This window comes from Melanerpes formicivorus, unplaced genomic scaffold, assembly GCF_026170545.1.
Source record: "Melanerpes formicivorus ecotype bairdi unplaced genomic scaffold, bMelFor1.0.p_v2 SCAF_70, whole genome shotgun sequence".
Taxonomy (NCBI): domain Eukaryota; kingdom Metazoa; phylum Chordata; class Aves; order Piciformes; family Picidae; genus Melanerpes; species Melanerpes formicivorus.
In genome coordinates this window covers 1,641,561-1,664,014 of record NW_027142422.1, presented here as the reverse complement: position 1 = coordinate 1,664,014, position 22,454 = coordinate 1,641,561, and the positions used below count along the sequence as shown (strand labels likewise).

Here is a 22,454-nt window from a genome sequence, read left to right as displayed (position 1 = left end):
CAAAACTCTGCACTGCAATGAAACCAGGATGGATGAATATTTTTCAGTCCTATGTAAATCAGAGTCTCTTGATAGTTCAGCTTCTGCTTCTGATACCTTAAAGTCCCTTGTTATTCCTTTGCTCTCACACCTTTGGTGGAAAGGCTTTCTGCTGCAGGAGCAGAATTACATATGCCTGACTAGTAATTGTTGCAGTCTTTTTCCTAGCTTAGCTAATCAATACTTGCTGACTTTTAGTTACCAGGAAACAGCATTTACTAGTTCTGTACTGATTGTTATGTCCTGTGCAAGGCACCACAAAGTGATGATAAAAGCAAGCGAGAAATTTCATGGTGGAAGTTTTACTTTCTGCTATTAGGCAGCCAGCTCCTTTACTGTTCTTACTTAAAAGAGAACGAGGGGAAATAAGGGTTATTTTTTTTTCTTCTAGGAAAGTGCAGAGCTTCAAGTGGTGATGACACAAACTTCCAAATCCCAGCCTGCTGCTTAAGTCTATCACAACCATGTGGAAGATACTCTGCATGTCATTCAGCACTACTTCTTTCATATGTCAGTCTCCACAACTGGTTTTAACAGCTGCAGTTTCTACACTGTAGCTATGGGATAAACACCAATTAGCTGTTGGGAACAAAAGTCTTAATGGGCTGAAAAGAATTGTCTGGGGATCCCACTAAGCCAACCAATAGAAGAATATTTACTAACCTACAGAACTTTAACTGGATGAAAAAGCAAGAGCGGCTCAAGCCACTCACCAAGTGAGCTACTTCATTGTGAAGGTCAGCCTGCTAAACACGTATTACAAAAGTCTAGTCAGGCCAAATTGTTTTCAGGTCTTTTGCAGATCCTTTCCAAAGTTCTAACTGTTTTGAGTCTACAGTGAAGTGTGGTTTTCCTTTATTAGATTATTTAAGTCAAATCACGCCTTTCTGGCTAGAAATGGTTTTGGTTTTGATACTCGTGAGGTTGCACCAGCAAATTTTCCTTTTCACACACTTGACATTTGCAGTCCCAGTGGAAGCTGAGATCTCCTGTCACAGAAGCTAAGGAGTTTAGAACTGCCAATATTAAAAATCACAACACAATCAGGGCAGCTGGCAAAACGTGGAGTTATAAGTAACAGTACAAAATGCAGCCTGTAAAACTAGTTGTGGAAGAGGATGTAGGAACAAGCAGAAACACAGGCTTGACTTTCAAGATGCTGTTATGAGCCTACAGTGCTGACAGTTAAACCCATTTCTTTCTAACTGCATAATACAAACACTCCTCATAACACAGAGAAGGCAAAATGGTGAGTGGGCCATAAAGCAGTTCTCCTGTGCTGAGATATTGGCAAAGTAGCAAAACCTGGAATAGATTCTGAAATTATGCTGTGGCAAGTCACTATATTTACTGTTCCCATTCTTGTCATAAGCTGTCCTGTGTATATTGCCTCTGCACTAATGCAGTACTCAGCAAGGAGTGCCTGAGTTGTGGAAGTGCCTGGCTAGATGTTCTAGACCATGAAGAATGAGAATGATGGCAGCCCAGACTATGAACACCTAAATCCACAACCCAAACCCGTTATTACTGAGATGTTTATTAAGACATTCAGTTTGGGAATGCACTTGGTCTTTTTGAATATTTTTGAATTATTTTTTATATTTGATGGAAAAATTGTTTCTTACTGGGAAAAAAACTTAGCATTGCTTTGCAGAAATTAAATTTCATCAGAAATCCAGCATGGAGTTGAAAAATTACTTTGATAGGACTTTTTGACCAGCTCTAAAACTGTCTGTAAAGGTGAACTATGTAGCACTGGGGTTTACCTAGTCATGAATCATCCCACTGATAGAGCATTATTAAACACATGTTGGAGACCTTGCTCTTTGAAGCAATGGTTTGCTTAAGGCAGGAAAACTGAGGTGGTTCTGAACTAACTTATCCAATGCAATGTACTTATTTCCATACATACAAGCTAAAATAACTTTAGCTGAAGGCTAAGACCTTTTTGCCTATGTTCAATTTCCTGACCATGGTTTCCACATGAGCCTATTTCCAAGCAACAATCAAGAAAAACAAACATGTTAATGGAAAATGAATGGTGTATATATAGAATGGGCTGCAGGTTATTCAAGGACAGCTCTGGTAGCTGAAGGTAGTTAGGTAGCTATCTAACCACACATACACCTAGCTATAACTGTATTTGGCGATTGCTCTTTTAGGTGACAGTGTCACTTGTACAATGTATAACCAAATGTCTAGGCAGCCAAGCCCCTCTTAAGATCTTCTGTTCGTCTGAAAAATAAGAGAGAGAAGCAGCGTCCTGCTTCAGAGCCGAGGCGGCAGCTCGCTGTCCAGAAAGTGGCATGGGCTGCATCTGGGCAAGGGAGCTCCTGGAAGAGGAGAGAGAGGGCTGGGAGCAAGCGCGGCCACTTCTGTGCGCCTACCGCTCCATTCAGTCCCTCCGCATCCCGCCCCTCCCTTAACACCACCTCCCGGCCGTCTAACGACCGCCGGCGCTACCTGCGCCCGGTGCCCCCCGGCTCGCCCCGCCCCCCAGGCCCTCCCCGCTCCTGGCGGCGGGGCAGGGGCGTGCCCGCAGCGCCGGTTATTTGACCCCGCGCACCCTCTTGCCCGTTCTCTCTCTCCAGCCGCAGCCCCGGTGCCGCCATGCCGAACATCGTGCTATTCAGCGGCAGCTCCCACCACGACTTGTCCCAGCGGGTGGCGGACCGCCTCGGCCTGGAGCTGGGCAAGGTGGTCACCAAGAAGTTCAGCAACCAGGAGACCAGGTGCGTGCGTAGGGCAGGCAGCAGCGTTACCTGCGCTCGCCGCCCGCCGGCGTCACGGGCGCGCCCCGGCCACACCCCCGCGGCCGCTGGGCTGCCGCTCTCCGCCCCGGGCCGGCAGGTCCTGCCGCTGCAGGAGCCGCGCGTAGCTCTTGCGCCGTACAAGCGCAGCAATAGCCCCTGCTAGGTGCGGGTGCGCCCGTAGGGGTACGGCGTGGGCAGATATGCCCTACCCGGGCGCCCACCACCGGTTCTTGGTTGGCCCTCCCTCCGGCTGTTGGCAGAAATGGCCTGCGCAGCACAAGCGCCGCACCGGAGCGGTCCCGGCTCACCTGGACTGACCCATCTCGGGAGCGCTCCCTTCGGCAGCGCCAGCGCTGGAGGGGAGGTGGCACGGCACCTGACAGAATCGTAGAAACGTGCAGGTTGGAAAAGACCCTCGGGGTCACCAAGTCCAACCGATAACCCTACTCTACAAGGTTCACCCCTAAACCGCATCCCCAAGCAACCAAGTGAAGAGCATCCTCCGGTGGGGTGAGGATGGTGCTTGCAACAGGCTGCCCATCTACAACGTGGTGCTCATCCCACTGTGCACAGATAGCTAATTAAATGATTGCTTGCTTTTATGGATTAGAGTATGTTACACAGATTCTGTACGTGAGTGGATGTAAGAAGAGGATGGTGCTGATGGATTCAATACTTGAAAAAATCCTGGGTCAAATCACACTTAAGGAACTGTGGTGACCTGAGGAACTGTTGTGACTTGTCTTTATTCTGCATTAGCAGCCAATTGTGTGTATGATGGACTAATAACAGTTCCTATATGACTCCCCTCCTGAGTCCAAGGCTTTTGCTGGTCCTGTGTGAGGGTAATGCAGCCAAGCTGGGCCTTGGCTTACTTCTGAAAGTGCAGGGATATTAAGTTTCTGGTCAGCCAAATGCAGAAGTGACTCTAGAAACACTGCAAAATATCCTGTGTGAAACTATGTGGACAGTTTGCTCACCTTGACTCTCAGAGAATGTGCTTGCCAGTGCTTTTTCTACCAGTATGGCCTCTCTCTAGTAGTCTGTTATCTCAGCTTTCTGACCTATGTAGTTTATTCACTCACTTTTGATGGACAGTTTTAAACTGAACCAACAGCTGTATGTTCATCCCATGCAGCTGTTACCAGTGTGCAACTGCTTTTCTGTATAGGTGTATGAGACTAGGCTGCCAGCCGATTCTGAAACACAAGATCCCAACTTTCAAGTAGCTGGCTAGTCTCTGAGGCTGTTCTATGTTTACTTTTAGTTGTTCTTGTCCTGAATTTCTGAAACACGCGTGTTTTCATTGCTTCCTCTGAAAGATTAACGTGGTGTGTTCAGAAATTGCTCTCTCAAAGCTTGTCCTTCTGTCTGTTTCTACATTCTCAGTTTAATTGCTCTTGTTCCTAGTTATGCTCACTGGCATTACTATAAACCGTTCCCCATTGGTGTTTATGCAATGTGATGTTTGCACACTCTAACTCTTCTATTCATTCCTGATTAAATGAAGGTTTAAGTCTTCTTTCAAGTCTTTCCAGCCCCATACTCACTTGATTTCTCTTTGATCTCTCTTCTGCATGATAAAAGATTGTGTATTTGATTGCATGGCTTCTTTGCCATGTCTATGTCTAATACTTTCAAATGTTTGTTCTCCAGAGACAGTTATCTTTAGTTCTGCTGCTTTGCTACATTTTAAGCACATAAGGTAGAAATGTATCCCCAAAGTTTGCACAGTCATTATATGAGGTAGGCTAATTAAATGCCAGGTTTCAGGATACAATAATGTCTAGTCTTACCATTCCACCTCTTTTTGCAGGTGTGCAGTGTTGGCCTCTGCCATTAAACAAGTAGGCAGTGGTGACTGCAGCGTTTTGCTGCCTTGGCTAATCTAGCACTGCCAGTTTATTTTCTTAGGCAAGTAGGGATGCAGTGTGGTACAGATATGAGGAATATATCTAATCTAAACGTCATTTCTGGTTGCTTCTGTTGCAACACTGAGGCTCACATTGTCTTTTTTTTTTTTTTTTTTGTCCTTCTCTTGCCTTTTTTTTTCCCTGAACTTAAAATGTCTTCACACTTTAAAACACATTGAAGTGTTTGGGTTTGGCTTTTCCCTCCCTCCCCCCTCCCCAAATTCATATTTCTGTCATCTGTGCACTATTCTTGGAAACTTATTTCAGGATGTTGGCCTTCCAGTTTTGTAGACTGATGTTCCTAAAAGCAAAACCAAAACAACAGCAACAAAAAACAACCAATCAATTGGCAACAATAATAAAATAATTCTCCAACAGTGTACTTGAAGCTAAGCTACAGCTAAAGTTGATGTTTATGCTGCAGTGGTCCTTTCCTGGGGCATCTGGATGTTCAGTCTGTGTAGCAAAGTTTCCTCATGCGTACGAGCAAAAATGTTTTGTTTCCAATACAATGATCATCCAGCACAGATGATTTTCTCTCTTACTTTTGTGGCATTTAAATATTTATAAGCAAGGGTATTGGCATTACAAAATACATCTGCAGTATTGCAGCATACTAGAACCTGACAGTTAGTATGCCCCAAGAACATTAAGCCTTCCCAATGACACTTAGGCAAACCCCTGTGCAAACAGATAAGCCTGGGCCTGAGGGTCAACAAACTCTTGCTTTGCCAGCTCTGTTAAGTTAGCAAGTTGCAGAAAAAATTCAGCTTTTCTTAACAACTCTTTTGCTGTTTCTGCTGCATTCCCTTAAATATGAATGTAAATTATGTGTGCATTGATAAATGTGTGCAGTGCCAGGTTTAAGTCCTTGTTGAAGGATTTGAGAGCTACAGTTAGTCTGGCTTGCAGAATGGAGTGGAAGGTGGAGTCATTAAATGTTTTGCATTATGTTTGCCATTCAAAAAGGCTTTAGGACTCCACCCCAACCCACAGGAAATGTAAATGGGTTCCAGGAACTAAAGCTGTACCCCGAGGTTAGCCAGGGACAGTACCCCCCACTGACAAGGACATTGACACAGTTCCAGAACATTTAAAATAAGGAAGGCTTCTCTCTAATTTATAGCAAGAATAGTATGTGTAGCAATATCCTACTTCTCTTCTGATTTAGGCATTCAGTATCCTTGCAGGTCTGTAGCTGAGCCATGTCATATCTCTGCCAGAGCAGGTGAAGAAAATTGCTGGTGGACTCAACCACTATACCATTCTTTTTCTCCTTCCATCGAAACTGTATAGTATTTATTGTGTATTTTTGGTTGAGTCAGCTGATAAAATGATCATTGAATGTACATCACATCTTAAATAAATATTTTCTTACATGATAAGGTGTATTTGCTTCTCTGAAGACTGTTTATTTTAGCTCTGACCTTGACTTACTTGTTATCCACAGAGTGGAGAAACTGGAGTTATAGACAGCATCCTCTTACACACATCTGTCCCAGTGGAAGAAGATAGTGCTTCCACCCATTCCTGTGAACTTCCTTGCTTCTTCCTTTCAGATTCACTGGAGGAAGTGACTCTTCTAGCACATCTTCTCAAGAGATCCATTAGGGGCATTCTGGGATGTTAAGTCTCCTCACACTGCCAGCTGCTGAGCAAGTGATTCACAGCTGGGGTGGTTGTGCTTTCTGTGTGGCAGTGGAGGCAGCCACTTCCCTTGCTCTCTGCTCATTTATGCCACAGTGGGCAAGGGGAGGATGGAGAAAGATTTTACCAGCTTGGGGAAGTTTTGTTTATGTAGGGAATTGAAGGTGCAGTGATTGTGGCCATTTATCACACTGTTCATTGCTCTGAAGCTGAAAAGCCCCCAAAATGCTTCAGAGCTTTTGGCTTGAGACTTTCACTTTGACCTTGCTGTATACTGTATGCTTTGCTTTGAGCAAATGCGAAGTGCTTGTTGTTTAAAAGCACAAATCAAGCTGTGTGCATAATGGCTGATGATCACATACTTCTGTAACTGCAGAGTTTAGCCTTTGAAGACTCTACATATACTCAAGCTTTTAGATTCTGATTCCAAATTTTTGAGGGTTCCTTTCAGATTGTACATGGCTTACCCAGAGCTGCTCAAGTGAAGGTGCTTTCTGGTGATGGCAGGCTGAGTGCCAGAGTGGAGGCTTAGAACACACTTCCCATCTTGTGTTGCTCCCCATCCCAGTGCCCACCATGAGCATGGGCCAACTGTCAATGAAGCTCCAGTTGGGGGTTGGTCTTGGAGGTGTTAATTAACGTGTAAGGGCAGTTCGGAGGAGACCATGGGTGTCAGGAGATAGGGGACAGCTCTGCACTTAAACCCATCTCTGGCTATTTTATTGTTGCTTTGGGCTTTCCTGGTACCTACTTCTTATAGCAGGGTGTAAATTTTAACCAGAATTCTGGGGGGGGGTGTGGTGTAACTTCATACTTCTCTTGTGAAAAACTACTGTGTTTTAGAAATGTAGTGACATCGCTGTCATAGAGAAATAGTTGTCCCTTTTTAGGAGGAATTTTGTTGCAGGTAGTATTCAATGCTCCAAAGTTGGCTCTGGTTTTTCTGTACTTGTCTAGGTAATTCTTTAAATGATCATCTCCTTGGGAGTTGGCAAGGACACAGAACATACAGGCTAAACCAAAAAAAGTAGTATCAAACTTAATAGCAATGTGAGCTGCATCAGTACTAGTGCCGTAATTATATGTTGGTTGGTGTTGACCTTACAAAGACCATATTTACACCAAAGTAAATTTTACACTGGCTTATATTGAAATAGATTTTTGTATCAAGGGGACAGTTATCCAAATTGCTTTAAAAAAAGAGGTATTCCCCCTCTAAATGGGGATAAACCTATCAAAGTTAAACAAAAACTTTTTTCTGCTCTTTAATAATGCTTTTCCAGTAATCCAAGTGTTTAAATGGTCACCTCTTGCTCTTCCAGTGTAGAGATTGGTGAAAGTGTGAGAGGAGAAGATGTGTATATCATCCAGAGTGGTTGTGGAGAAATAAATGACAACTTGATGGAGCTGCTCATCATGATCAATGCTTGCAAGATTGCATCATCCTCCAGAGTGACTGCTGTAATTCCATGTTTTCCATATGCCAGGCAAGACAAGAAAGACAAGGTAGGTAAGAACTGTGTAGTCTCATAAGGCTTTGTTGTTGTTTCAGTGTAATCTCATGAAATCTTTAGAGATGAGATATATATTTTCACAAACATTTTAGGAGTTCTGAAAGATTAGCTGATTTTATCTCTTTTTTTTTTTGGTAAAATGTGCAACTATATCCTCTCTGGCTGAATCAAGGAAAAGAATGAATTACTTTTTGGGTTTGTGACATGCCTTCAGTTTGAAAAAATAGGTACATCCTGTATGTGCCATATGCTGCAGAGTACTCTTCCTAGCAAGCCTCACCTTAGGTGACTATTTTCCCTGCTTTTTCTAGCTGCCCTTTTTTAAACACCAATATATGAAGAAAGTACACCCTTTAAAATAGTTTAATTGCATGGAATTAAATCCTAAGTTTTCTAACTATTATGTAGGTGGTTAAAACAGAGACCCAAGTGGAAGGAAGTGATTAAATCAGCAATGCATAGCAATAATTAATAAAAGCACTATTTTGTGCTGCAATGCAGACAAAAACCAAATTATATCTGCAGTAATTATTTTTATTGATGCAGGCATCCCTTTGACTTTGGGCATCAGGAAGCCATCCTGAAAGCCTTTTGTTATTCTTTACATTATTTTATATAGACCATAACAGGGCTGTAAAGTAGCACAGGAGCTGAAAATACACAGCAGACATCACAAAAGGTATAATGCTCTGTGTGTGATGTCTGATAACAAAGCTAAATACATACAAGATTGTCTCAGTTTAAAGAGCAGACATAAATAATTTCACTCCCAAAGGAAGGAAAACGAAGATGCTTTTGCTGAATTGGAGAGAAATACAGAAATTCTGTTCAAAAATGTACAGGAAAATACAGAATACATGCATCCTTAACATCTAATATATATATACAGGATACATGACAAACCCCAAATGCCTTCCCCCAGACTAAACCACAGATCCCAGTTGACCTTTTCTCCCTCCCTCATGGTCTCCCTGGCCTAAGCAGGCTATAATTGTGCAGAAGACAATTAGTCAGGCCTCTGAAGGTCATAAACAAGCCTACTCCCCCATGCTTCCAGACAAGGACTCCCTCCAGAGAGCTGAAGGGAGGGAGGAAAAGAGAATGAGTTGGCCTTTCTGCTGGCTTATAAAGAGATAGCAGAACTATGGGATTGAGTAACAGTTAGCATTTTCCAGGTTCCACCTCCTGGACCTTTCTGGACCTCCTGGAGGACTCAACTTTATCAAACCATGATAAAGATATTTTCTAGTATACTAGTTTTTCAAGTTCAGGCTCTGTAACACCATGCTAACATTATCAAGACCCACTTGTTACTGCTCCAAAAAGGAGTTAGGTAGTAGCTCCCTGTTCTTTGCCTGCATCATCTGGAACTTCACTTTTGCTGTGTTTTGCATTGAATAACGTGCTCTTTTGATCAGGAGAGCTGAAATACTTATTTTAATCAAAAGAGCTGATAAGAACTGATTAACATTTTGTTGAAAGAGAAGGAAAGCATCAGTTCTGATTTCCAAGACTGTACTGGAAGATTCTGCTGGACCATCCTTTAAATTCTGGGAAAAGGATGAATATGTCCTAAATTTCCCACGTACCTAGGTTATGTCTTGTCAAAAACACCCAAAATGCCTGTAGCAGGCTTCCTAGAGGTACTTAAAGCACTTAGTGAGGTGGCCCAGTGTGCCATTTTGTCCTTTGAAAATGCCACCCAAAGACGGATAGCCTAGGAGAGTGATTTTGATTAAGAGACACTAAGCATTGTTCTAGACTCTTCTCTGGGCATCACTGAGTTCTCCTGCAATTCTAGGCAAGCCATTTCTCTTTTTATCTCCTTTTTTTTTCCCCCCCCTTCTGTTTTGCAACTGAGAAAATGTTTGCAATATTTGGAAATTAACCTTGGTAGGTGACCTCCATGTTGCAAAGTAAGCTATAATATAACTGTCAACATTGGGCAGCTTATTGACAGGGAGATCTTTCCTGGTGTTGCATTGCATCATGTCACTTGGTCTTTGACCCATGTTGAGTGCACAAGTTTTGTATGCTGCCTGAAGTGTCAGTAGAGTGCCAGCCATTTCCCTCCTATGGTTGTACACAGGTTTGCTTCTTTGTGGTGAAAGATTGTTGTAGTTTGCCTTACTGTGAGGCAGTATAATCTTCACTAGCTAGACGCTGTTTTCTGATTTGAATTTAAGTTGGCTTTAATCCATAAAGAACTAAATAGGTTTAGTCCTTGCTGCTTGAAATAACCCCATATTCTTTATGCCTCTGTTGTAGTTACAATGATTGAGGATAATGAAAATGCTCTTGATTTATTTAAGGAAAAGGCCATGCAGTAAAGAAAACCCAAAACCAACAAAACATTGTGAACAAGGCCTCTGTAATCCATTCTGGAAGCTTTAGCTTTAAACCTGGACTAACCTTGAATGAGAAACAGAGTTGTTTAAAAATAATAATAAAACAGCTTGCTGAAAATCAAAGCTGGTAAACTAACTCAGACCAAATCAAGCATGATCAACTAGAATACATCTCATACACGAGTTAGCCAACAGAAAATTAGCCTGGGTGTATCTGTACCTTGGCCATAGTTGCATTTATGGCTGGCCTTCCAAGCCATTGGCAGGATGTGTTTATATAGGATGCTGCAGAGATGTCTTTGAGATAAGTTAGAAGTAGAGTGCCAGGTAAGTTTGGTGCCCTACAGCTCACACAACTTTGTTTTTTTGATTTGTAGAAGGGGTCCGTGGAGCGTTGGGTAGGTATACTTTACTATTCTTTTCCCCACCTAACACTATTGCATCTCCATTAATGTGGCCTTACAGGGTGAAACTTACCGGGTCACGCTATGTATAACTGGCAACGTTTTCGGTTTCACTTCTTGATTTCAGCTGTGTTTCACCTAGGCCATGGCAGTAATCCTGGGGATTAATTTGCTGCTAGAAAATTCCTGGATTCTAGTGAAAACTGTCTGGACATTCCAGATAATGGTTGTCGACTTCTGAAGCCTCGAAGCGCATCCCAGCCTTTAAATGACAAATTCAGTTCACCTATGAGTGAGCATTCAGTACCCACACACTTTACAGCCGGCTTTCTTGGAAGTGAAAGTTCCAGTTATATATCTTGGGGTATTCTTGGATTATTTGGGGTGGGGGTTTTGGGGTTTTTTTTTGTCAATGTTTTTTTTTTTTGGCAGGATGCATGTGATGTATTTTGAGCAAGACAATAAGGTGCTTAAAAGACAACAGAGCTTTAATCTTTGATGGACAACTGTTTACTGCCAGCTGTCTCCTTTGCGTAGTTTCTCTCCTGAGGTGGTTTATAGCAGCTTTGTGGATTCTCTTCTGCCCTTGGTGATTTTAACAACTGTGAATAAATCTGTGATGCATCACAAAAGAAGAAATTCTTTCTGTAACTGGCAATAACTAAGTGGGGATCTTGCTTAGGAACTAAAGCAGCAGCGATCGGCTTACAACTTAGTTTCTGCATAGAATGTTGCATTTCACACTAATTCTGATACTAATCTGCAATGGTGTCAAAGAATGGGACAATGAATACAGTGAATCTTTGGGTTCTTGCCTTTCTGATCAGAAGCAAACCTTACAAATGCCAATACAAAGCAACTTGCCATCCACGTTTCTGAATAACAGGTTGCCCAAAGTTCCCATGAATATAATTCCTTTGATTTAAAAATAATCTTCACTTGGGATCATGCTGTAGCACAAAACTTCCTTACTACGCAAGCAATCAAGCCTTAAATCCTTTTAAACATGTCATGTGCTTTCTTTTTACCCACAATTTTGTGTGAAGGAAACTCAGATAGCTGCAAACTTCATTTGTCTTAATCTTCTGTTAGCCCATTCTTGAGAAACAGGTATTGGTGTGTGGCTATTCTTCCTTTCAAGACTCTGTCCACCAACACGTAGGCAATCAGATGAGTGCATGTCTGCTAAAATGAGTTACCTAGTGGTAAAACCTTCCAGTTCTTCCTTCTGGGAAGGCAGCCTGAAGGGCCAGCACCTCAGAGAAGTACCCAATGGTAATGTATACATTAGTATTTGATGCAGAAAAGTTTGGGGATCTTTTTTGTGATGGTGGTACTCGTGACATTAGTGTGTGAGACAAGCTAAGTGGCATTCATGGTGAACAGAAATGGAAAAGGATGAAAGAAAAATTCAGTGTGCTAGGTGGAGTGGAAATGGCTCACCGCATTCTGGAATGTAATTTGCCTTTGGCAGCTAGCCTCAACTAGTTATTTGTTTCTACCAGAGCCTTACCTGGCTGCTGTGGCTTCAGATAAGTCCTGGTGTGCGGTGCAAGGAAAGTGATGGAAGTGCATAGCCATGGAAAAAGGATGGAACAAGCAGTGGAGCCAACCTCTTGTTTTCAGCATCACCTATCAGTCCAGCTTAGCCCAAGATCTTTGCAAAGAGCTGATAAGAGAACACTGTGGTAGAGCCAAAAGAGTAGAAACCAGATTTGTTTCACTAGGTATTGCCAGAGAGTTGTGAATATTTTGTGACTATTCCAGCTTAAAAATGTCAGTTTGTAATGGTAAGATGAGCTGAAGTGGCCAGGAGTTCGAGTGGCATGAACCAAAAGTTTACTACTAATAATACAAACATCAAGAAGCTTTGGCTGACTTGGACCTTACAGAACTGAGCTTAAATGAGGAGCAGCATAGTTCTCAGTAAATGGAAAATCATCTGTGCTGAAGCACTAATGATACCAAACTCTTAACGAAGCTGTGTGTGTCCGAATGGCAGAGGCCTGGGGCAGCTCTGGCTGTTGCATGTATTTTGTGTTCACACAGACCAAAGGTGGTGAGTGTTCTGTGAGCACACAACCAAAAGGGGTGCTTTTCAAAATGAAGAATTTCTGTAATGATGAAGAACTTGATTTAGGCATAAGAAAGACAGCTCAGTTGCTTTTCTGGAAGTTTGTTGTCCATCTGCAGGTTCAAGCAGAGAAATGCTGAGTTTCCAACTAAATCAGCAATAGTCCCGTGGAGAGTATAGGCTGCTTGATACGGCATAGACATAAAAGCAGCCAGTTTGAATTGACGGTGGTTCCATTTATTTTAGGTTATGCCTTGAACATCAGTGGAAAGAGAGCAGAGATACTTCATAATTGTGTATGGGTGGTGGGGTGAGGGTGCTTCTGGGAGTCTACATGAGACTTTGTTTGATAAAGAGATATGGCAGGAGAGAATGCAGCACCAGCTGAAAACAGCCTGAAAGAGAGGTGGAGCATCTGAATCGCAGTTCATGCTAATGCTCTTGCCAGCTACAGCCCTTATGTAAAGATTGGTGAAAAGGAAACAGGAGGCTGTGATTAGTGATTCTGTTACACAAAAAGCTATCTGGGGTCACACAGCTTTTTTTTTCTTTCCAGTTTAAAATCTGAAAAGTCTTTGGAGCCACTGAAAATCCCCAACCAGTGAGCTACCCTCCAGGCATGATTTCCTATCTTTTTGTGGTGGTGTTTGTTCTGCATCTTTGTCACTTAGCAAAACCAAACCCCCACAAACAAAAAACCCACCACAAAACAAACCAAAAATCTCTTGCATTAACTTGGCTAATTAGAGATTTATTCCCCCCCCCCCCCCCCCCTTCTTTTGTTCTTTCTACTTTTTTATTGTTTTTAATCCCTCCTGTCTCTTTAGGGACTTCTAGACTTCTAATTGTATCCAACAATTAAGCCTGAATTAGCTACATAAATAAATAGGACAGCATGGATCTGTTACAAGTTTCACTGTAACATGAAGAAACACTCAATACTGACTCGGTTTTAAAGTAGTGCTTTCAAAAGCTGAGTTTGTTCTGCCTTCAGTCTTTGCCCATCTAGAAGAGGATAGTTGCTTGAGAGTTGGATGTTGATGTAGGGTAGTGGCTTAGAGAAGTAGAGATTTTTCTTTCTGCTATAGAAAAGCTAGGTGAAAGTTTTAAACAAGACTGAAAAGTTACCCCCTTAGTTTTGTCTACTTGTTAGACTAATTACTACAAAGCATTCTTGGGTAGATTGTGTGAGCTGATTTAGATAGTCCTCAATGTTTTGCCGAGTCTCAGAATCCCAGTAGCAAGATTAGCTATTGACAGGCTGCTTTGGCTAAAGCTCTGAGTCTCTTCGTATCAGGATTCCAAATATTTCAGAGGGAAAAGAAGATAAATCACTAGAAGTAGCTAATTTTCTGACTCCTTGGATCCAGTTGAAATCTTTTAAATATTTAAACATTTGTGCTTATTCCTCAGAGTCGTGCTCCAATCTCTGCAAAACTTGTTGCCAACATGCTGTCAGTTGCAGGGGCTGACCACATCATCACCATGGACCTGCATGCTTCTCAGATCCAGGTAGCCGTGAGTTCTTGCTGCCTGTGGGCAGGGGCTCTGCTGAGTTAATGTGAAAGGCTAATAATAATAATTCTGGGTTCTCATTGTTTTGGAGGGCTATTGATGGAAGTGTAATTCTCAGAGTTAAGAGAAAGTCTTGCTACCCATTTCTTCTAATCAATTTCCTTTATTGAAAGAGACCATCCTTAATTCCATGGGGTGACTGTGCAAGCTCTTTGAATGCTTGTCTTAAGTGGAATTTGCTACATGCAGTGTTAACAGCTCCCAGAACATAAAAAATACTTATTTGGGGCCAGTTCTCTTAATCTTGGTCATAATAGTCAGAGATGATGATTCTCTGAAATACTATCTACAGAATGGCTTGGGTTGGAAGGGAACTCAAGAGGTCATCTAGTCCAACCCCCCCTGCAGTGAGCAGAGCATCAGGTTGCACAGAGCCTCTCAAGCCTGACCTACCATACATGAAAATCAGTCTTGTTTATTCCCTGTGTCTTCATTCCAAGTGAGACATATATTCACAAAACTCTTTCTCTTTTGGACTAGGGTTTCTTTGACATTCCAGTAGATAACCTCTATGCAGAACCTGCAGTGCTGCAGTGGATTAAAGAGAACATTATGGAGTGGAGAAACTGTATCATAGTCTCACCTGATGCCGGTGGTGCAAAAAGGTACTATACAAGCTGAAAACGTTTGTTTTCCCTGCAGTTTGTGGTTAGTGAACTAGTCTGTTGGGGTTTCTTACCTCTGTGAATTGTGCAAGATACAGGGTACATCACTGATGAATCCAACTGCATTGTAAAAACAGAACAACTAGTTATTCCAGTGTTGTTCATGAATGAGAACAGCCAAGAGCTTTCTACACTCTAAAGAAAAATCTTTTTGTTTCTCCCTGGATGTGGCCTCATTAGCTGAATCCCTCTGCAGGAGGGGAGAGATTTTTCCCGCTGCTTGCTTCTATAGTCCAATTGCTGCACCTCTTCCTGCTTCGCTCTGGAATTGCCTAAGTTTCCTTCCTCTGTCAAAGCATATGGCCTATCCCACTGTGCCTGCTGGCCTGTAGGTAAGAGCTTGCTTCAGTCCTCTTTCTAATTTTTTTTTCTTTTTTGTTCTTTACATTATTGCATTTCAGCTATAAACTTAGTGCTCAGCTTGGGGTTAGTGTGAAAAAGCATGCCATTGAGGCAAAAGTCTTCGCAGATTTTATTGCTCATGCTGCTACTGTTACGTAACTGAATATGAACATGGCAAATTAACTCAGAATCCAGTAGTCTCACAGGACTTTAAATATCTATACTGTAGTATAAGGGGAAATGTTAAAGACCATCATAATTTGCTTTTAATTGAAGTCCTTGGCTCTGTTTTGTGTGTTCCTGTTGTAATGATAAGAAAACAGAGCTTAATTAGAACTCCATAGTTGTTCCATTTTAGATTAACCACGTTAAAGATGTTAAGGATATCAATAACAGTAATCTAAAATTCAGCTGACTCAGTTCAATTTCTTTGTTCATTCCTACCTTGGATAGTGCTGTTTTCACAGCTGCTTTGTTTGTGGGAGGGTTGGTTTGTTTGGTTGGTTGGTGGTTTTCTTAACAAAGTACCACCTTTGTTTGGAGTGTGTCAGAAGACAGCATTTTTTCCCTACCAAGTATTTGTATATGATCATAAGAGTTTGTTTTTTGAGGGTCACATTCACTGTGTGTAGGACTCTATCTTTGGTACATTTCTGCTGTAATACAGCCAAGCAGTCACTGGTGAAGTTGTTGCTTCCAATAATTTCACAGATTCCCCTTCACCTCCAGTAATGTGACATAAAGAAAATGCTTTAGCCCTTTCCATTTAAGGCATGTAGACCCTCAGAATAATACTTTGATTATTGGAAAGTGAGTAGAACCTGAAGAAAGTTTGTCTTTAAATGTGAATAAATTCTTTCAATGTTCCCACACTCATTTCAAATACCTGAGTTCCTTTTTTTGTTTCATAACATCTGGGTTTTGTTTTTTCCTCAGCTTACTAAATATTGAGTGTTAAAAGGCATGCAAATTCTATAGCTCTTAATACCTCTCAGGTAAAGAGACTCGCAATGCAATTAGAGTATTGTTCATAAGAAGTGCCAAAACACTTGGCTTTTTTGTTTGTCACACAGATGCTGAAATGCAGTAAGAAACAAATTTCATATTTAAATGGTAAAGAAGGAAAAGTATTAACTTTAATAACCCTGTCGTTAACATTCTAAATTATTTCTAAAAAGACAGGCAACAAGGTTGTACTGGCACATAAAAAGCATGGTATTGTGTATTCCTCTGTCTGCTTATCCACTAGCTCTGGGCCATTAAAAGAAAAGCTGAAAACATTCATTCAGACCTCTGTAATAAACCAGGTTTGTTACTGGAGGTTTGTCTGGCCGCCAGAGGTCACCCTGAATGGTTTTGAAAGATCTTCGTAAAGCAGCTGTACTGCTAAGGGAATCACTGATGAAAAGAGCTACTTGATTACCAGTCAAGTGCTGCTACGAGAATTATTAATCTAACTTGTTTGTGGTTTTTTCCCCCTTTGGTCTGGTTTCACATTCCTGCAATGATCTTTTCAGTTAGGAAGTTAAAGTGCATGCTGCTTCATTGAGGCTACCTGGGCTTTCATAGTTTCATAGTTTCATTCAGGGTTGGAAGGGACCACAAGGATGATCTAGTTCCAACCCCCCTGCCATAGGCAGGGACACCCCACACTAGATCAGGCTGGCCAGAGCCTCATCCAGCCTGCTCTTAAACACCTCCAGGGCTGGGGCCTCAACCACCTCCCTGGACAACCCATTCCAGGGTCTCACCACTCTCATGGTGAAGAACCTCCTCCTCACATCTAGCCTGAATCTCCCCACCTCCAGCTTCATTCCATTCCCCCTAGTCCTATCACTACCTGAGATCCTGAGAAGTCCTTCCCCAGCCTTCCTGTAGCCCCCTTCAGATACTGGAAGGCCACAATGAGGTCACCTCGGAGCCTTCTCTTCTGCAGACTGAACAGCCCCAACTCCTTCAGTCTGTCCTCACAGGAGAGGTGCTCCAGCCCTCTGATCATCCTTGTGGCCCTTCTCTGGACACGTTCCAGCACCTCTACATCCCTCTTGTAATAGGGGCTCCAGAACTGGACACAGTACTCCAGGTGGGGTCTCACCAGGGCTGAGTAGAGGGGGAGGATCACCTCCCTCGCCCTGCTGGCCACACTTCTCCTGATGCAGCCTAGGATCTGATTGGCTTTGCGGGCTGCAAGTGCACACTGAGAGCTCATGTTGAGCTTTTTGTCCACCAGCACCCCCAAGTCTCTCTCCTCAGGGCTACTTTCCAGCCAGTCACTGCCCAGCCTGTATTTGTGCCTGGGATTGCCTCGACCCAGATGCAGGACCCTTATCACTTATCCAGAGTGACTAAGTACTGCAGCAGCTTAGTGAAAGCTCGTGAATAGCTGAAATGCTTTCAAAGTTAGGCACTGAGTGACAGAAAATCAAAGGGAATTGAATGAAAAATAGAAGAAATCTCTTACTGGAGCACCACTGAAGATTCTGGTTGTATTTACTAGCAGTGAATTTATAGTGTGTCTAACCTGCTCATTGCTTGCAAAAATCTGTGCTGTGGTAATCTGGAAACCAGGGACACATAAAACCCGTGGTTTATGACAAATGCATGGCTCTGCTCTTTCTTGTGAAAGAATTCTCTGAATGTGGTACATGTCTTCTTTTAACTTAGGGTCACTTCAATTGCTGACAGACTGAACGTGGAATTTGCTCTCATTCATAAGGAAAGAAAGAAGGCAAATGAAGTGGACAGAATGGTTTTGGTTGGTGATGTGAAAGACAGAGTAGCAATTCTTGTTGATGATATGGCTGACACATGTGGCACAATATGTCATGCAGCAGACAAGTAAGTATTGCTGTGAGCTGGCCTGCTGCCTCACTGTACTGTTACCTGCAGGTAGCTGACAGGGTTGCTGTTCCCTGCATGCTTATAACCCAACCTGACCTCTGTAGCATGAAGTCACTCTGATCCTTGAGTCTTTAGGTCACAGTCCTGCGATCAAGCTGTGTCCTCCTTTAGAATGGGGAACTGAGAAAATATTTACAGAAATGTATTATCTGTATTTAGAAAGAGGACAGAATAAATGTGACTTGGAAGGGCCATCTAGTGCATTTTCCAGCACAGAAATCACAGAAAGAAAATCATTCTCTTCACAAACCTTGGAGCCTTTTCACTCTCCTTAAGCAATCTTTCACAAAGCTGTACTAGATTTAACACTGAACACCGTGGAGAAAATACTTTCAATGTGTGTTTAATCTTTACTGTACATCTTCAGTATAAAACTACTTGTCCTCTTCATCTGGGGACACAAGAATAAGTTTTCCTGTCTTTTTGTCTGGAAGTTAGCTGAAAAGTGACCTCATTCTCCTCTAGACTATAACTTCAGTCTGTCCAGTTTTTCCATATGGTATCTAGACTTACTCTCTGTTGTTGATGCCTCCTGGATTCTTTCTAGTTGGTCCCTTTCTTGAAGTGAAGTGTGTAAATGTAGACTCACTGTCTTCACTGAGGCCCTCATAGTGCTAAGTAAAAAGGATTACTTTCTGGTTTTCCAGCTGAATCCATGCTGGTAGGTTACAGGGCAGTAGAACACAGAACTTGGCATTATTGACTGCACTAAAGTTTGGTAATGATTGCAGCCTTTAAAAAAATGGCAAATTTCTGAAATGATTCATTCTTTGCATTGCTGTAGCTTCAAAACTCAGTGTCTATGGCAGTAATTCTAGCTTCAAAACTGCCTTGACATACTGGAGAAATGGACTGAAATGCATTACAAACAAATGTGAGGTATTACAGCGGTGCAATATGGAAGTGCTTCTGTGCCTCCACTCATATCCAAATATGTGCTACCAGATTTAGCTGGGAAGATGAAGGGTTGCAGTTTCATCTTGGCCAGAGTCCTCAGTCTTCAAATATTCTATTCAAAGGTCTTGCATTTTGATACTGTTTACAGCAAAGCCCACCCCCCATGACTGTAAATAATGCACATTGAAAGTGGGAAGGAACTACTGAGGAGCAAGTCATGGGAATACTTTAAATGGATGTTGCTGAACATTTACTGTAGCATTGGATGGGTTGGAGTGGAAAGGAATGGATGTAATCCTTCCTGAAGCGAGTATGTCTCTATTGACAGCATTTTGAGTTTGTATTTGTGTCTAACACTTTTGTACACACAGAGTGTCACAGTTTTGCATCCACAACAAGTCCATGTGGTACTTCCTGCCTGACTCTATTTGAATCATAGAATTATTTAGATTGAAAAAAAGACCTTTTGAGATTCAAGTCCAACTGTTAACACTGCCAAGTCACCACGGATCCATGTCCCTGTGCATCACATCTGCTTTTACAAATTGTAAAACCATCACAAACCTTTGCTTCAGTGGTGCTGCCTTATGTTCTTGGCATGAAGTAGTTCTTTTCATTAATGCCAAATCTAGGTGAGATGTACTTTGTGCTTAATTAGACTTGCTCACTGAAATATCACTCTTCAGGGCCTCAGTTTTTAAGACTACTAAAGCATCTAGAACACAGCTGAGTGTGTGGAAGCAGAGGCCAGTCCAAACCTAATTTAGAGATTCTGACTTATTCACAAGGTGCACTACTTTATTTTCCCCTTGTGGCATCATTTCATTGTGTACTTGGATCAGCAGCATATCTTCCCATAACCCTGCAACAAGCTAGGCTTTTAATCAGTAACATTTCTTCCTCCAACTCTTTCCAAGCGGACTTGTTTGAGCTGCAGATTTGAATCAAGGTAGACAATAATGGAGGGGCAACAAATCTGTCAGTGTTGCCATCCAGCCTACTGCATTCTTGCCTGATTAAGACAGAAAATTTGTGCTGGAATTCAATTACATTGTGTTGGTATGGTTAAAAGTACAGCATTGTAGCTTTGTATCACTGCTACCGATAAGAACTTTTAGTTAATGAGCAGGATTGGGTTTGTTGATCTGGGTTTTTTTTTGTGATGGGGTTTTTTTGTGTGTTGGTTTGGTTTGGTTTTGGGGTGGGTTTTTTTGTGAGACTTATTTGTATAACCTGAAAAAAATTAAATCCTCTGAATGACTTTGTAGGTACTTGTATCTTGCTGTGGCTTTTAGGACGAATTTGTGTGTAAAATGTACTTTTAAAGACTTGTGTCTGACTTCCTTTATAGCCCTGTGTGTAAACCTGCATCACAGGCTACTTTCCCTTTGTGCTCCACAGGTTAATATCTGCTGGAGCTACCAAAGTTTATGCCATTCTGACTCATGGCATTTTCTCTGGCCCTGCTCTTTCTCGGATTAATAATGCATCATTTGAGGCTGTTGTGGTAACCAATACAATCCCCCAAGAAGAGAAAATGAAGCACTGCCCAAAAATTCAGGTAAAGCAGTGGTCTTGGGGTGTTTTTTGTCATCTGTTTAAATTCTAGATTTGTATTTTTAGTGTTCACTGATGCTGGAATTTGTGCCTTGAGAGGGCAGTAAGATTCTAAAATACATTGCTTGCAGAACACCTTGCATGGCATAGAACTGTTTTAAGGAGATGCAGGTAGTGCAATAGGGTATTGCAGAATATACACTATTTGCAACAGGATAGATTGTCTAACTGGAAGGGTGGTAGATATGAAATTGCCTGCTTGGGGAAGGGGGTTGGCTTTTTTATCAATAGTAATTGTACAATAGTTATGCTGTCATGAATACCACAGGAAAGAATCATAGATGAATAAGGTTGGAAAAGACCTTAGAGATCATCAAGTCCAACCTGCCACCCAACACCTCCTGACTAACTAAACCATGGCTTCAAGTGCCACGTCCACTCCCTTTTTGAACACCTCCAGGGACGGTGACTCCACCACCTCCCTGGGCAGCACATCCCAATGGCCAATTACTCTTTCTGGGAAGAACTTTCTCCTCACCTCCAGCCTAAACTCCTATACTTCCTTAAAACTGCTATTTGTGTCAAGTGGACACTGCCATCTGATGGCTATAATAGGTTTGGTTTTTTGGATAACAAGCCCTGTGCCAGAAATCTTCAGCAGTATGCCTGTGCAGCAGTCCTGTTCTGTGCTTTCTGCCATATTTGAGTTTGTGTTTTGTATTAATGCAGTTATTCTGTATGTTAAGCACCTAATGCTTTAATGTTGTTTTACTGCCTAAAAGAGATGAGGGCACTACAGTAAACTGAACATGTGTTCATATGTGTATAAACTGCGTAGCTTATTGTTCTTAGCATCTCAAAATTCATCTTCTTGATTTTTCTTTTGTTTGTTTGCTTTTTCTCTCAGTTCATTGACATCTCCATGATCCTGGCTGAGGCAATTCGAAGAACACACAACGGTGAATCTGTGTCTTACCTCTTCAGTCATGTCCCCTTGTAACAGCAGGAGATTGTTGCATCTTTGCAAAGGTCCCTTCAGCTGGCACTGTTTCTAACAATGCATCTCAACCACCAGAAATTAGTATCCTTGTACAATTCCAGAGCTAATTATTATATTTGTCCTGTAATTACCATTTCTTCTTTGTAAATGGGCAATAAATCTCCATCTTGCAGAAACTCCCAATTCCCTTGAGAGTCTGTAAGCCTTGTTGCGTAGGTTCTCTTTTATGTGGCTGTCCTCACTTTGTGCTAAACTGCTGCTTCAGATCCATTTTTATATACAGAACTAGAAACTGTTCAAAGAACTTAATGGGATGTATGCATGTAAGATCATTTGCTCTGTTAAGCTAAATGCTTCAGGCCGGGGTATCTTTTATCTCTTCAACCGCCTGGCAAGCAGCTGTTGGTGGTTGTTGTTGTTGTTATGTTTAACTGTCATGAACAGTATTTTGTAAGCCCTAACAGAATATAAACTTAATGTTAATTTTGAGGAACTGGTGACACATCCATAATATTAACTGTTTCATACAATTCCTGTTCTCTTTTTTTTCCACCCCCCCACCCCCCCCCCCCCCCCCAAGATATATGTAGCTGCTGTTTTCCTTTGTAAAGCTCTCATTCCATTAAATCATTTGCATAACATCTATTCCATGGAGTTACTGTCTTCACTCGCAAGATTAATGCTTCAATATTCCTGGGATGGTTCATTTCATGCATTGCAGTAATGAGGACTAATTTCTAGTCATGAGCAGTTCAGTGTGTTTCAACTCTTTCTCCCTCCATTTTTCCCCCAGTTTTGACAGTCCCTGATTGTGATTGCGTGAAT

At 42.0% G+C, this 22,454-nt stretch overlaps 1 protein-coding gene across 2 annotated transcripts; it reads left to right on the top strand.

The window, feature by feature from the left end:
* Positions 1–2,608: 2,608 nt before the first annotated feature.
* Positions 2,609–22,274, top strand: PRPS2 (phosphoribosyl pyrophosphate synthetase 2). 2 transcript variants are annotated; one of them, XM_068163125.1, is made up of 8 exons: positions 2,609–2,771; positions 7,675–7,858; positions 10,592–10,612; positions 14,106–14,204; positions 14,748–14,872; positions 17,939–18,112; positions 20,474–20,633; positions 21,537–22,274. In XM_068163125.1, exons 1-8 carry the CDS (start codon positions 2,650–2,652, stop codon positions 21,627–21,629), a joined length of 978 nt encoding a protein of 325 aa, XP_068019226.1. In that variant the 5' UTR covers positions 2,609–2,649; the 3' UTR covers positions 21,630–22,274. The 2 variants fall into 2 exon arrangements, with proteins under 2 accessions (XP_068019226.1, XP_068019227.1); XM_068163126.1 differs by lacking the exon at positions 10,592–10,612.
* Positions 22,275–22,454: the final 180 nt, after the last annotated feature.

What these genes read in the sequence shown, in the direction of transcription:
- PRPS2 (XM_068163125.1), top strand. Translation starts at nt 2,650, where the DNA reads ATGCCGAACATCGTGCTATTCAGCGGCAGCTCCCACCACGACTTGTCC. An exon ending in AGGGGTCCGTGGAGCGTTGG is followed by an intron (nt 10,613 to 14,105) that starts GTAGGTATACTT and finishes CTTATTCCTCAG; the next exon opens with AGTCGTGCTCCAATCTCTGC. An exon ending in TGCATGCTTCTCAGATCCAG is followed by an intron (nt 14,205 to 14,747) that starts GTAGCCGTGAGT and finishes CTTTTGGACTAG; the next exon opens with GGTTTCTTTGACATTCCAGT.